General features: G+C 37.2%; 1 protein-coding gene across 1 annotated transcript; it reads right to left on the bottom strand.

Annotated features, from left to right (window-relative positions):
• Positions 1-360: 360 nt before the first annotated feature.
• LOC112765033 (probable serine/threonine-protein kinase WNK4) lies at positions 361-3,775 on the bottom strand. The gene is made up of 7 exons (XM_025810889.3): positions 3,265-3,775; positions 2,810-3,075; positions 2,358-2,581; positions 2,118-2,275; positions 1,584-1,887; positions 1,211-1,513; positions 361-1,005 (listed from the first exon to the last, which is right to left on the bottom strand). The coding sequence occupies exons 1-7, from the start codon at positions 3,346-3,348 to the stop codon at positions 560-562; spliced, it is 1,785 nt and encodes a 594-aa protein (XP_025666674.1). The 5' UTR covers positions 3,349-3,775; the 3' UTR covers positions 361-559.
• Between the last annotated feature and the right edge of the window lie 11,653 nt (positions 3,776-15,428).

The following is a 15,428-nucleotide window of genomic DNA, read 5'->3' as shown; positions in this document are numbered from 1 at the left end:
TAAAATCTATACGTGTGGATATTTTTTTAGATTTACATAGTAGATCTTTCAAAGAAAAAGTTATATATTATATTAAGTGAATAGAAAGAAAGAAAAGGTAAGGAAATGAAGGTGGTGAGAGAAGAGAGAGTATGTGTTAAAATGTGGAAAGCTTTGAGAGAAAGTGAATAAAAAAAATTAAGAAGTAATTAGATTATAAAAATATTTTAGACATTTTAAATTTTAAGTGAAATCCCAATAGAATGAAATTTCAAATCAGACCTATTTAAATTAGAATTAATTTAAAAAAATTAAATTAAATTCTATTTAAATTAGTTTAAATATTTTTATTTCAAACATTGAATTCAATTTCCACTTAAATTGAAGATCAACATTCCTTTCATTCATTAGAAATTTGATACCCTATGAAAACACAAGCTTATGCATGCATTTCATACATTTTAATTTTGAATAAAAGAAGATGCACTCATCACACACTAAAATAATCCAACAGTATAAATGTTAACATAATTTTACACCATTGAATTATGTTGGTGCATGTAAGATGTAGTACATTCCCTTATATGGCAACATTTTCTCCCTTGGCACTCCTTGAATGGTTCTTGTCGTTCTCAACTTCACAAGGTGCTTGAAATCCAATATTCTCAACAGCACCAACAGTCTTAAACAACCTTCTCTTGTGCACTTCCTCAACCAATGATCTGTGCAACATTTGGCTCCTTATATCGATCAATGACCTGTTCCTTGTCAATCTACTACTGCTACCACCATTCTCCATCACCCTCTTACCCTTGACGCTACTACTATAGGGTGCTAGTTGTGATGAAGTTGGAAATAAATCTTGTGGGGAAAATCTTGTGCACTTGTGAGTACTCTTCATGATGGGGATTTTGTCCTTCTTGGTAGAAGAAGGTAAATTATTATAGACATAGTCAAGTTCATCTGCTGAATGATAGTTCAGGTTGGAATACGTTCCTTGTGAACTAGTGTCGTCAAATAAATCATCTGCAAACAATAGTTAATATAGTTTATATAAATATGAACTTATTTGGGTATAATTAAATTGTTAGAAAAAAAAAAGATTTTTTATTATAAAAAAAGATCTTTTCTTTTTGTTTTTTACGAGATTTGTAATAGCAAGACTAAAAGGAGTACATGGATGAATAGCAATTTTAAAAGGTGAAGTAGCAAAGGGTGAAAGAAGATGTACCATGGAGCCAGTAATATTCATTAGGCATGGCCTCAGATAATGGAACAAGACTTGCCATTGAGTCTTGGGAGGAGGAGCAAGAAGAGGAGCGAAAATAATGATGAGATCCTCCGTCGTCGTCGTATTCATCATGATTACTCGCCCTCCGTCGTGGTAACAGAGCAGATACTTCGCCATCGATCATATTCGCAATTTCAAAAGGCTCCCAATCACCAATCTCCAGTTCTTTCACCATCTCCGTCGCAACATCCATCGGAGTATCATTCACAATATCAAACGGAAAATATACATTCCTCACGGAACCTGCAACAAAATCATGTACCAAAAGTGAAACAAAATCGCCTAAGATAAACCAAGAGATTACATTACATACCATCCTTATCAGAAAGTTGCACTTTGAGAAAGATGGTATCATCAGGATTCAGCTTCCCTGTGATTTTCATTTCAGTTCTAGGCAAAGCATCGCTCAGTTGCAGCTTTTCCATCTCACTATTCAAAAGTGAATAGTTCTGAATTCCAAACTTTGTTAACGATGATGAAGAATCATCAGACACAAAGAAAGGGTCAAGCAACAAATCTTTTGCTGATGGTCTCTTCGCCGCCGGTAGCAGGCATCTTCCGATGAACCTCTGTGCTTCGCTGTCTTCAATTCGGAAAAATGCCATTGGTAACTTTCCCTGCAAGAAACAAATAAAATCCTAACTAACTATGCTGATAAATGATATCCTTAAACTTAAACACGCTAAAAATCACTTACCAAATCAGTCATTATATATTTATGTATAAACATGTGTTGTTTAATTTATTTTCAATATATATTTTATATTTCAATATGTATTTTATACTGATTCTTTTATGTACACCTAACATTGTTGAAACTTAAAATTAGATCGGGATCGGAGGTTACCGATGTTACTTTCTTGTATATCTGTGCTGGATTAGTACATTCACAATATGGATAATCAGATGTGAGCATTTCCAATAAACACATTCCAAATGAGTACACATCAACAAGTTCATTGTATTCTTCCTCGTACAATTCCGGTGCCATGAACTCTGGCGTGCCTAGCACAAAGAATTGAGGCAGTTTCTAAGTACCTTTTGCAACAACTATGCAACATTCATTGGCAGCAACAAAGAAAAATACCTATAACACTGTGTGCCGACTGCGAGCCGCGAAGAATCGCAGCTAGTCCCAGGTCTCCGATTTTCACCTGTCCAAGATGGCCATTGACAAATATGTTGTCACATTTTAGGTCCCTATGGATCACTGGCGGATCGTGGCCATGTAGATAAACAAGACCCTCTAAGATTTGCCGAGCCCAATTCTTTATCGCTCGTATGCTGACTCGCTTATATTTCTTCCGGTATCTGTACATGCCGGAAAATAATCACTGGTTATCAACAAATCCTAGGAGCTCATGATCATGTTTTAAATAGAGACTCTTGTATCCAAAAAGAAAAAATAGGTCACAAATTGATTACTAATAGAAGGTAATTACTTTTAATTTTCAAAATTTAATATGCAATATAGGGATACTAAAGAAAAATGTGATGATCAAGTAATTGCCTAATTCATAAGTTGGAAAAGGAAGTTACTCTCTTAGTGATCCTGAAGTGAACATTTCTGTAACAAAGTTGAAGGCCTTGTTCTCAACATCAATCCAAGAAGTATAGAATCTTATGATGGATTGGTGCTTGAGGGTGCTTAGAAGATGAACCTCCGAGTATAGCCGCTGCAAATCATCCGGCGTTCGAAGCGCCTCGTTGATCTTCACCTGGTTCCATGCTACCTCTATCCCAAGAACTTCATCAATTGCTTTGTACACTGTCTTCATTGCCCCTTTTCCAAGAACTTCTCCAAACTAATCACAAAAACATGTTCTCACATTAACTCAATTCCTAGAGAAAATCTATCCCTCAATCAAAAATAGAGCATGGCTTAGACATAACAGAAAAAGGATTCAAAGCCCAACATAGATAATAATCCAAAATTGAAAAGACATAAGAAGAAACAGAGGAAAACAGAGGAAGGTTCAAAGCATACAACATACCCTGCCATATCGACCAGTTGGGTCGGTTTCTAAATAACCATGTTCTTCTTTGTCATCTTCCATGTTCTCTCTCTTTGAATACATCTCTTGATTCTTTTTATCAAACACAAGAATTTCCACTGTTAAAACTTTATCTACCTTTTGGTGCAGAAAGCACAGAGAAAATAGGAATAAGAAGAATTCAAAGGGAATTTTTGTTATGGTGTATTATTATTATTATTATCCTATCAAACATTCTAATATGCTTTTTGGTGCATCATGGTTAACGTGGGAGAAGACGACCCCATAAAATAGGAAGAAGATTGTTATTGTTGAATAGTCAACACTGTGCATTGTGTTGCTTTTACCAATCTTTACAACAACACTGCATGTTAAGTGGTTGTAGTTCTTGGAAACCATTTGATTTTGATTTTTCTCTTTCTTGTTCTATTTGAAAACGAAAGTCATACACATTACACAAAACAATGAGCGTGCAAGAGTTGACAAGACAACAGGAATAATAAGAGAGGATAATAATTATAATATATAACAATAATGGTACTGTTATGTAGTTGGAAAATGACAAGTTTCCACCTTTGCCCTTTTGGATCATTATTTTTGGTGGGGAAATGTGGTGCGTAAGGGTTTAGGGTAGGGTTAGCTTTGGGAATTCACATAGCTTAAAGGGATGGTTATTGGGTGCAAGAACTTTCCCACGGAACTTGAAGAATCTATGCAGTATGCACACGCTTTGTTCGTTATATCATTTGTTTGTTAACTTGGGAAGTTTTAAAGTAAAAATGAAGATATAAAAAAAAATATGTTTTTATAATTTGATGTATGGATTACATGGTATGATATGAAGTAAAATTTGAATTTGCATCTGCCATATGATATAAGCTAAGGTTGGTGCTGGGACCCATTGTGTGATTACTTGGCCTCACGTGTGTGTTCTACACCTGGAGAAAAACAAAAACTCTTTGTTTATGGACTCCTTTGGCAATAGATTTTGTTTTATTCTTTATGTTTGTTTGTCGATTTTTAGCAAATCGATGATGGTTCGATTTTAATAGTTTGTAAGCGAAACTTACTCCTTTTTTACAGGTACCAATTCTATAAGTGCATCAAAGATTCTCGAATTATACGAGTATTAAAACGGGAAATCAGTTCGAAAAAATGTCAAGAAGATAAAAGAAGTGTAAAAGAAAAGATTCGAAAAGTAAATTGACTGAAATCGAAATGGTTCGCATTGAATTTTAAACAAAGCAGTAAAATGTCTTCGACTGAACCAAAGGACTTTTGACATGGAAATTAAAGATGTTGAAATATAAATTGGACAAAGAAATTAAACATTGCTTGAAAGATAAATTGGATAGGAAAAGTAAAATTTTACAGAAAGTGTAAATGAAAATTTAAAGACAATGGAAGGAACCCTACAGAAATCGAACTCGAATACAGACCAAAAAATTTGCTGGGGATGTGAGTATGCTTGAGTATATTTCTGAAGAAAAGTTCCAACCTTTATTTCCTAGAGCTTATTAATATTTATAACCCAAGTTTGTAACCGATCCTTAATTACACGATGCTGCCTTGTATGCGGATTCTTAGGTAACTGTTCCCGCTCTTTTGCTAATGAACGTTACCAATAAATTTCCAACTCAGAGAAAAGCCTTCAACTTCCTTCTTCGTGTAACTGCTCGATTTTCCATTTCGAAAGCGCCATTTGATCCTCTATTCGAATTATCTTCCTGATTCACCAAGGTATCAAAATCAAGTACACGTCAGATAACTTCCATTTAACACTGGTACATGTGTCTTCGATTTCTGCTCCCTTCTTAACATCTCTCCAACATTTCGAATTAGTTTAATCTTTCGAAAGTATATCTCGACCAACAAATTGCCCCTAGGATTAATGTGTTTACCTTCGAAGCCACTCATTGAAAGATGAAACACTTAATCCTGATTCAACTTTCAATAACTTTAACCGACCATAATTACCATTTACTTTCTCCATTAATTCTAACCCGTTTGACACGTTTCCCGTGACTTGAACCTTCTCTCTCCACCACTTCGCCTTCTTCGCAAAGTTACCTCCTTTCTCTTTGAATTCCTTCTGTAATAACGGCTACAGTGAAACCCCCTTTAAATTCGACACTTCCGTCTTTGTTCAACTTTCTCGAACACTTATTCCTTCGATTTCCCTTGCATTCGCCTTTCTTGCATAAATTTTTTCTTCAATCTTCATTCTTCTTTGCTCTTCAATGGCTGCTTTTTCATCCCATGCTGCTGCACAAGACAAAGGAAAAGGCCCCATGGTGGAACCACCGGCTCCTCCAGCTCTTCATGTGTTGAATCAAGTGAATGATGAAGTCATTGACGACCCACAACTTCAAAGCAATGACCCTAAAATCCTTATTCCCTTCACTGTGAGTGAAGACATTCATTGTTTCATTGGTCCTATCGAGAACTTGGAAAGGACGAACAAGAAACTTCCTTTCTTCCTCAGTGCTCAAGGGGAAGATTTATTGATTAGCCAAGACCTCGATATCTCTTTTTTCACCAATAAAAAGCCTTTTCGAAATAACCCGAAAATCAACCCACGTGGAACTGACTTCACGGCTTGGTATGAACGTCTTGCTCCATCAAGGAGCACTGCTTGGGGAGCTCTTGGGATTCAAGACCTTCTAAGGCTTTTTCACTTTTCACCTTCGACGCTCCCTTGGATGATCGGAGCTGTAACATTTTTCTGGAACAGGACTACCAATAATTTCTACCTTCCTTGTGGGATGATTGGTATGTCACTTCTGGATGTAGCTGCTATCACAGGACTCCCGATTAGTCCTCCAGACTTTACCTCTAACATGCAACCCAGGCAACAATACAACATTGCTCCCATGACCTTACAGTGACTTCATTGCTCATCATATGGGTGCAGAAGGTAACCTCGTTACAGACGATAAGCACATGGATTTTCTGTTCTACTGGCTAAATGCAATTGTCTTCTGCTCTCGGAGTATTCAAATGCATAAGCTTTTCCTTCCTCTTGCTTCCCTACTTCATGAAGGAAACAATCTCAATTTGCCAAGCTTCTTTTAGGACATATTTTCGAAGAACTTGGCCAGTTTGTTAATTGTCTTTGCAACAACTATCTTATCAGTACAGGTGGCCCTCTCTAGCTTCTGCAACTTTGGCTTAATGCCATTTTTGAAAAGTATATGATAAAGCCTAACGGTGGTGCTACAGACAAATAGCACATCGAAGGCTTCTGATTGGCTAATTTCAAGCCAAATTTCCCAGAAGTACAATCAGATGAAGACCGATTTTGGATTGTTTTTTCTCTTTTTCATTCTTGCAAAGACTTTCACAATGAGAACCTCAATTCACCCCTTTTTTGCGTCAAAATTGTGGTCCTGTTTAGCTCAAACGCCTCCTCTTCCCCAACGATACCGAAGAAAATGAGCTTGCTAACAGGAACTGGGCCAATTTGCTGGCTGTACAGGTAATTCCTACAGGACTACCTCAACATAAAAAAGAACGTTTCAAAGTAACTCTGTATGCCCCTCATTACATAGCCAGACAACTTGGTTTCTCACAAGCTATCCTAACTCCACTTCTCAGAAACAGCAGGCCATTTTGCCATATCACTTTGGCTTCACAGAAAGAACTTGATCTCTACCTTTCAAAAAATCAACAACAAAAAGAAGGTTTTCACCATCTTGTCTATGATCGAAGCTCATTCATCACCAAGTCTTGTTTTGATTGGTGGACTACTTATTATTCCAAGTACAGTCGTACCTTGGAAGAGATCAAGCGTTCTGCGTTCGCACAATCTCTGCTGCTGAAGGTTCTCCTAAAAAACCCCAAAAAAGAAAGGCTGAAGCCATAGCTTCCTCACGACAACCGCTAAGGAAGAGTTGAAGGACTCCCACAAGAGCTTCCAGAAGGGTAACTACTCTCTACCTATACATATGTACTTAAACTGAAACTTTTCGAAAATCACATTTACTTACAAACTTTTGATTTCAATCTTTCATCAGTTACAGTTGCAATCATCGAGCGAAAGCTCCTCTGATGACAGTGAGCTATCTATTCGAAACATCCTTGCTGCATCCTCACAATCGGAGGATATAATTGATTCAGATTCGGGCTCTCAGTTAGTTTGAAGAACAAGACCCATTCCAGTAATATTATATCATTTTCACATATATTTTGATTTAGTCAAAATAAATCTCAACTTATTGTACCTTGTATTTCAGCCTGTTACTACTACACAATCAATCACCTCATCTTTGGCACCTGATCAGCCACATCAACAACAACAACAAGACCTAGGACAAACCACATCTCACTCATCAATCCAAGCCACAGAGTCTGTTCAGCCTCTCCAAGTCGCTTTTCCAATTCTGACTGGAACACAGGTAGTTGACTTAACAAAGGAGCACACCCATCATTCTCCAACACAACCTTTGATCATTGAACATGTCTCTCCAATCAACTAGGCTGCGTTCTCTGTTGAATTTCAAGTGGCCCCTGATTCTGACTCTCTTTCTCGAGTCGCTGAGACTACTACTTCAGACTCTCCATCTAGAGTTCTGGAAACCCTTCCTTCTCCTCAAAGAACCTCCAATCCTCTTCCACAAGTTGAACTTCAAACTTTCCCTGGTCAAGTGTCTGGAGATTTGGGTGTTTCTACCAAATCTACAAATGCCACCCTAGTTAACCTGGTCACCATCCTAAATCAAGCTATTCAGGAAGACAAAGTACCTATTTCTACCCCTGTACTCATTGGACCTTCTACATCTGGTCCTTCATTTGAGCTGAATGTCAATGCTCAAGAACAACTTCTATCACTTCTCAAGCTCTTGGACCATCCACCTATCGAATGGACCAATGATGCAGTCTTGAAAAATCTTTTATCTGATCTTTTAAGTTCATCTTTTGAAATTCAGATTCTGACACCTCACTCTACCATAATCAATCAATTCAAACAGATTGCCAATAGAAGTGCAACTACCCAGGAAAAACATCAAGAAATTAAGGATGAAGTAGCTAAGATCAGAACTGAGTCAGAAAGCTATACTGTAACCCTCTAGCCAATCAAAGCTTCCCATGAAGAATTCGATTTGAGAATCTCTCAGGCTATTTCCGTTCAAGCTCACTATGATAAGGAATAGAGAAGACTTGAAGCAAAATTGGCTCAGATTAATGAAAATTTTGCCAAAATTTGGAAGAGAAAAATTGATATAGCTACACCTCTAGCCACTACCCAGCAAGAACAACAACAACTTGCACAAGAAATCGTTTCTATTGAGGCCAAACAAGAAGAATGTGAGAAACAACTTGACAAGGCCCAATATGAAGAATTCAGGCATGCTGAGACACTTTCAGTTTTGGACAATGAAAGGGTAAAGCTACGCTCAGATTTAGCAAAACTTATGGCACCTTATATTTCTTCACCTTAGACTTCAGTACTTGTAATGGTTTTCTTTATTTTCGGACTTATGCATTTTAATTTTAATTCAGCAACCAATGATATTGCTTCAAATATTTCCCATTTATCGAATTGATCATATTTCCAGATTCGATATCTTTGATTCGATATGCATTTCCCGAATATAATCCTATCACTTGAAAAGGGCCTTCCCAAGTATGGGACCATCTGCCAAGAATTCTCAATTTCTTTTCTTTAGCAAAATGACTTTTAAAACCAACTCACCTATACTGAAGCATTTCTCCTTTATTTGATGATTGTAACTTAGCTTCGAGCAACACTTTCCTTTTGTCGAAACATGTTTTCAAGTGCCAATATTTGCTCTAAGTCTAATTCATTCAACTCATCAAACATTGCATTCCAATAATCCCCGACTGGCAAATAATTCTGTTTTGACACTCTCAAAGTGTTGAGATTGATTTCCAATGGTAGCACAATATCATGGCCATACACTAATCTATAGGGCAATGTACCTGTCGACCCTCTTGGTAAATTTTGATAAACCCATAGTACTTGACTTAACGTTTCATGCCAAGTTCGAGGTCTATTCCCGATATGTTTTTTAATCAAACTTATCAGAATTTTATTTGCTGCCTCGACTTGTCCATTAGCCTGTGCATAATAGGGGGTTAAAGTAATCATATTGATATTTCTCAAAGCCACAAAATTCTTGATTCGCTGACTAGTAAACATAGTCCCTTGATCAGTGCTCAATGTTTGAGAGATTCCAAATCGATGAATTATATGTTCCTCAATAAAATCTATTATTTTATGTTTTCCAACTTCTATTAAAGGAACTGCTTCGACCTACTTTGTAAAATAATCAATTACTACCAGGATAAATTTATGATGTTTCGATGAAGGAGGATGAATCAATCCAATTAAATCCAAAGCCCACCCTCTAAACGGCCATGGCTTTATAATCGAGTGCAATTCATATGCTGGGATTTGTTGTATCGAACCATGCTTTTGACATTCCTGACACGCCTTTGCATATTCGATACAATCTTTGATCATGGATGGCCAATATACATGATTGCGATATAGCACCCATTTCATCTTCTTCCCATCCTGATGAGCACCACATATCCCTTTATGGACTTCACCCAAAGCAATGTCTTTATCATCTTAACTTAGACATCTCGACAAACTTCTATCAATTCCCTTCTTATACAACTCATCAGCCATCAGGACAAAATTTATTGCTTGCAATTTTACCTTTCTATCAACTGGGATGCTGGAATTCTTTAAATATTCAGCAATAGGCTTTCTCCAATCATTAATCATTATCTTCCCATTCGCTTATACACAAAGCTTCCATTTCATCCGCAGGCACTAAAATTTGCCGGATACTAGCTAATTTCCTTAAAGTTTCTAGGCCGATTCTATATCTCGAAGCAATTTGGGCTAACTCATTAGTGATCTCGTTACGGATCCTTGGGATATGAACCAAAGAAACTTTTCGAAAAGAGGTTAACAACTCGCAAGCCGTCGCCAAATATTTTTACAACTTCTCATTATTACATTTAAACTCTTTCGATAATTGTTTCAGAACTAACTAAGAGTCCCCTAGGATTTGGACTTCCAAAGCCCCTTTTTCGATCAAGATTTCAAGGCCCAAAATTAAAGCTTCATACTCTGCCATATTATTCGAGCAAGGATATTTTAGCTCGAACAGGAATTCTGATGGAATCCCTTCTGGCGAGATAATAAGAATTCCAACACCTACACTATCTTTGTGCTTCGATCCATCAAAATATAACTTCCAATAATCGACTACATTTGTCCCTTGGTCATTCAGATTATTCGAATGATCAACTAGAAAATTTGCAATGACTTGACCTTTCACAGCTTTTGCTGGAACTTATTGCAAATCAAACTCTGTTAAAGCGAGCATCCATTTCCCTAAACGTCCTTGTAACATTGGAAAACTTAACATATATTTGACGAGATCAGCTTGTGCTACAACTTTTACCGATTTAGCCACCATATAACATTTTAATTTCATACAAACATAGTATAGGGACAAACACAATTTTTCTATCGGGGAGTACCTTATTTCAATATCAGTCAAAACTCGACTAAGGTAATAAACTGCCCGTTCATGTCCATTCTCGTCATCTTGGGCTAGCATACACCCAATTGTGTTTATAGATGCTGCAATATATAATTTCAAGGGCTCATGAGGATGAACATTCGCCATAATTGGAGCCTTAGATAAATAAGCTTTTAACGAATCGAATGCCTATTGATGCTCATCTGTCCACTCGAACTGTGAATCATTCTTTAATTTCACTAAAGGAGTAAACACCCTGGTTCGATCAGAAAGATTCGAAATGAACCTTCGAAGATAATTGACTTTCCCCAAAAATGATTGCACCTCTTTTTTCAATTTAGGTGCAGACAATGCTAATATTGCATCAGCCTTACTCTTATCGATTGCAATCCCCTTCTTATGAACCACAAAGCCTAGGAAATTCCTAGCTGATACACCAAAGGCACATTACAAAGGATTCATTTTTAATCCTTTCTTCCTCATAGTGGCAAACGCTTTTCTTAAGTGATCAATGTGTTGATTCAACGAAATCTATTTGACCATAACATCATCCACATACACTTCCATAAGTCTCCTGATATACTCATGGAATATAGCATTCATTGCTCGCTGGTAAGTTACACCAGCATTTTTCAAACCGAAAGGCATAACTTCCCACTCATAAGTGCCCAATGCCCCGGGACAACGGAAAGCAGTTTTGGACACATCATTTTCTGCAATGAAGATTTGGTTATATCCTGAATAAGCTTCCATAAAACTTAAAATTTCAATTCCCACTGTAGAATCGATCAACATATCTGCGATTGGCATAAAATACTCATCCTTTGGGGTAGCATTATTCAAATCTCTAAAATCAATGCACACCCTTAATTTTCCATTTTTCTTCATCACAGGAACAATGTTCGAAACCCATTCAACATCGTGCGGTTTGAATAAATTTAGCTTTAATCAACCGTTCAATTTTTTCTTTAATCTTTAAATTCATTTCTGGAGCAAAACGTCGAGAAGTTTGCTTCATAGGTCGAGCATTTGGTTTCAATGCTAATCGATGCTCTATGAGAGAACGATCGAGACCAGGCATCTCATGATAATCCCAAGCAAAACAATCTTTAAATTCATGTAAAAGATGGAAAAGTTCAGTTCGTAAAGGATCCGCAAGATTCTTGCAGATATAAGTAATTCGAACATCATCCAAAGATTCTAGATTAATTTCTTCTAAAGAATCTTGGGATTCAAACCCCATGAAATGATTCTCTTTTACTGAATATTTTTCAAACTCAAAAGTTCTAAATCATAGATGCAATCAAAAGAGAAATCAACAGATTCATTATAAACAGAACGAACTTGATCACTTTCTGGATTAACATTAGCTTTATTTTCAGCACAATGAACTTCTGCTATTAAATTGGCAGTTCGACTAACAATATCATTCATATTACATAATGAAGAAAACTTTAAACCATGACTAAATTCGATTGAAGACATCGAATTGTAACTACTACAAGTAGACAACACATTCCTAACTAATTCAACTTCATCAGACGAATCAATTTTATTCTCTATTGAAGGAAAATTACTTATATAATTATTTAAAATTACCAGGTAATTCGAGACGTCTTGAGCATGCCCCATCGAATATCATTTCGAATCCATTCAAGATGAACAATCCCAACCAGTTGGTATCACGTTTAGATGTGAATAGCGCAAGTTTACTGTTAAACCTTCTGAAGACAAGTAGCAGCCTTCGCAGTTATAAGAATTCAACGCCCTGTCAACATTTAAAGGCTTCAGTTTTGAGCTATACACCATGAAATCAACATGCATCTGTTCGACATATAGATTTGAATCTGTCTTAACAACTTTAGGCTTGCCATCCTCTGTCCAAAAGAGGACACTTTGATGCACAGTAGATGGTATAGCCTTAACTCCGTGAATCCAGTCTCGACCCAGTAAAGCATTGTAACTTGCTTTCGATGGTACTACCACAAACATGGTGTTTCGCTTAGATGACCCCACTTTCACCCCAAAGTAACCAGACCTTTTGTAGGAGTAGAAGAGCCACTAAAGTCTGTTACAGCAATATTGGTAGGAACCAAGTCATCAGGATGCTTATCAACCTTCATCAATATCCTTTCTGGCAATAGACTAATCGCTGTGATGCAGAATTTTGAATCCACAAACTAACTGGCAAGTGCACTGGGTCGTTCCAAGTAATACCTCAGGTGAGTGAGGGTTGATCCCATGAGGATTGATGGATCAAGCAACAATAGTTAAGTGATTGGCTTAGTCAGACAAATAGAAAATGATGTTGAAGGTTCAAAAGCATTAACAGTAAATTCAGAATATCAGAAAGCAAGCAGTAATGGAGTTGTGAAGAATATATCGAGAAACAGTTAATGCTTTAGAGATATCTATTTTTCGGATTGACTTTTCTTGCTAACTATTTTAATCATGCAAGATTTAATTCATGAAAAACTATATGTGACTAAACCCTAATTCCTTAGACCTTTTTAGTCTCCTCTAACTCTCATCAACTGCCAATTCCTTGGTCACTTAATTCCAATTAGAGGGCGAAGTTCAATTCTAGTTTATATGCCACAGAAATCCTAATTACCCAAATATAAGAGGATTATATGTCATGTATCCCGTTAAGTCTAGATAATTAGAAATTTAGGAGAAATTATTTTCAAGCTGTTGTTCAAGTAAAGAGCTTTTCCAAGTTATACAAGAACTCAATTAGAATCAAGGTCATACTTCCGTTCCACCCAAATTCATAAGATAAAGAACGAAAACAATTCTTCAAATATAAATCAGTACATGAATTAAAATAGAAAAATAATAGTATCAATCCATACAATAGACAGAGCTCCTAACCTTAACAGTGGAGGTTTAGTTGCTCATGGTTCAGAGAGAGAACTAGGATTCGTAAAACTGTAAATTGCAGAATGAGGTAGAAGAGAAGAGAAGAGCCCGAAGGGCTGATTCTTTTCCCTTTTATATCTAATCCTAATTAATGTAAAATATATTTTCTAAAAATTAAATAATATATTTTCCTATTTATAAAAGAATTAAAGTTTAATCAAAATAAATAATGATCTTCGCAAGCCTTCAAGCAGAGCATGGGGACCATGTGATTCATTCAGGTCCAAGTTTAAACTTGGAAATTCTCAAGTTCAGCATGGATGGGGCAGTGTGCTTCCTTTGGCGTTCTTTGAGTCCACGCTGAACTTGGATTTTCCCAAGTTTTGCGTGTAGTGCGTGCGAAAATTCAACCAATAGCGCTGATGCTGGCGCTGAACTTGGAAGGAGCCAACTTCAGCGTGGAGGAGGCAGAGATGCTCCCTTGGAACTTCTTCAAGCTGGTGCTGAACTTGACCATTGTCAAGTTCAGTGTGGAGGTCATGCGCAATTCTCCTGGGAGGTGTTGATGTCCACGCTGAACTTAGAAAATCCCAAGTTCAGCGTGGGTGAAGCAGCAAACATTCTTCACTCTTTCCATTCTCTAGCCTTGACTCAAACTCCGTGAAATTTGTCCAAAATACTACCTAAAATAAACAGAATTGCACAGAACTCAAAGTAGCATTCATAGTGGCTAAAATGTATTAAATTTTGATTAAACTTAGCAATTCAAGTGCAAATTCACAAGGAAAAAATAGAGAAGATGCTCACGCATCATGCTGCTCCACCATCAATCAAAACTTTATTCACTTTAATCCCACTCAAAGTAGTAGTAATGTGAAGTGGGTGGAGATGAGACTTTTGCTTTTCAGTGGGCGGAGATGAGACTTTTGCTTTTCAGTGGGCCTCAGAAAATACCCTGGTTTTTCCTCATATCGGATAAAAGAAAAGGCTTCTTCAGCATCCATGTCATAATCTTCTTCAGGATCGCCTTCATACTCGCCCAAATACTCAATTGGAATAATCAAAATAGTTCCAATCATCTCATCATCTCCTTCCTCAAAGTATTCTTCATCCAAATTAGTCTCTTTGCCTTTATCAGTTCCTGGAGAATGAGCTATTGCCTTACCTTTCTCCAACTTTGCAGGAGACAAAATTCCCTTTGGACATGTCTCTCCATCAGGAGGAAAGACTATTCGGGAATCCACCGAAGGTGTTGCCCCCTTGCCTTTGTCTGACTGAGGCTTCCTATTCTGATTTAGATTCCTTCTTCCTCTACCCCTTGGGTATTCTCTGGCCCGACCATGTTGATATGGATACTAATTTCGAGGAGGTCCTCGATGTCCCCATTGTGGATTTCGTCAATAATGAGCATCTCGATTCTAGAATTCTTGACAATTTCGAATCCACTGGACACCTATAGCCTGAGAACGGCTCAACGCTGCAACCACATTTTGCTGAGGGGCCTTAGAACTTTGCCCCTCTATACGCCAAATTGGTTGCCTCTGACGAGCTTGCTCCTCTCTATGAACTAACTCCTTCTTCATCCTTTCTTTTTCGAAAATTGCTGCAACTTCAGCATTGAATATAGCATTACACCGTGGACACAAAGATACATCACGATCTTTGATCTTTTGCTGCACCAAGAAATCCAGCAAAGCATCTCCTACTCGAGGATATACTGATCGAACCTGTGACTCGAAATCATCTAGAGCCACATCAAAATCATATGACATTCCG

Source organism: Arachis hypogaea, chromosome 17, assembly GCF_003086295.3.
Source record: "Arachis hypogaea cultivar Tifrunner chromosome 17, arahy.Tifrunner.gnm2.J5K5, whole genome shotgun sequence".
NCBI classification, from domain to species: domain Eukaryota; kingdom Viridiplantae; phylum Streptophyta; class Magnoliopsida; order Fabales; family Fabaceae; genus Arachis; species Arachis hypogaea.
Note: the sequence above shows the minus strand (reverse complement) of the source record. Positions and strands in the feature narration are given on the sequence as shown.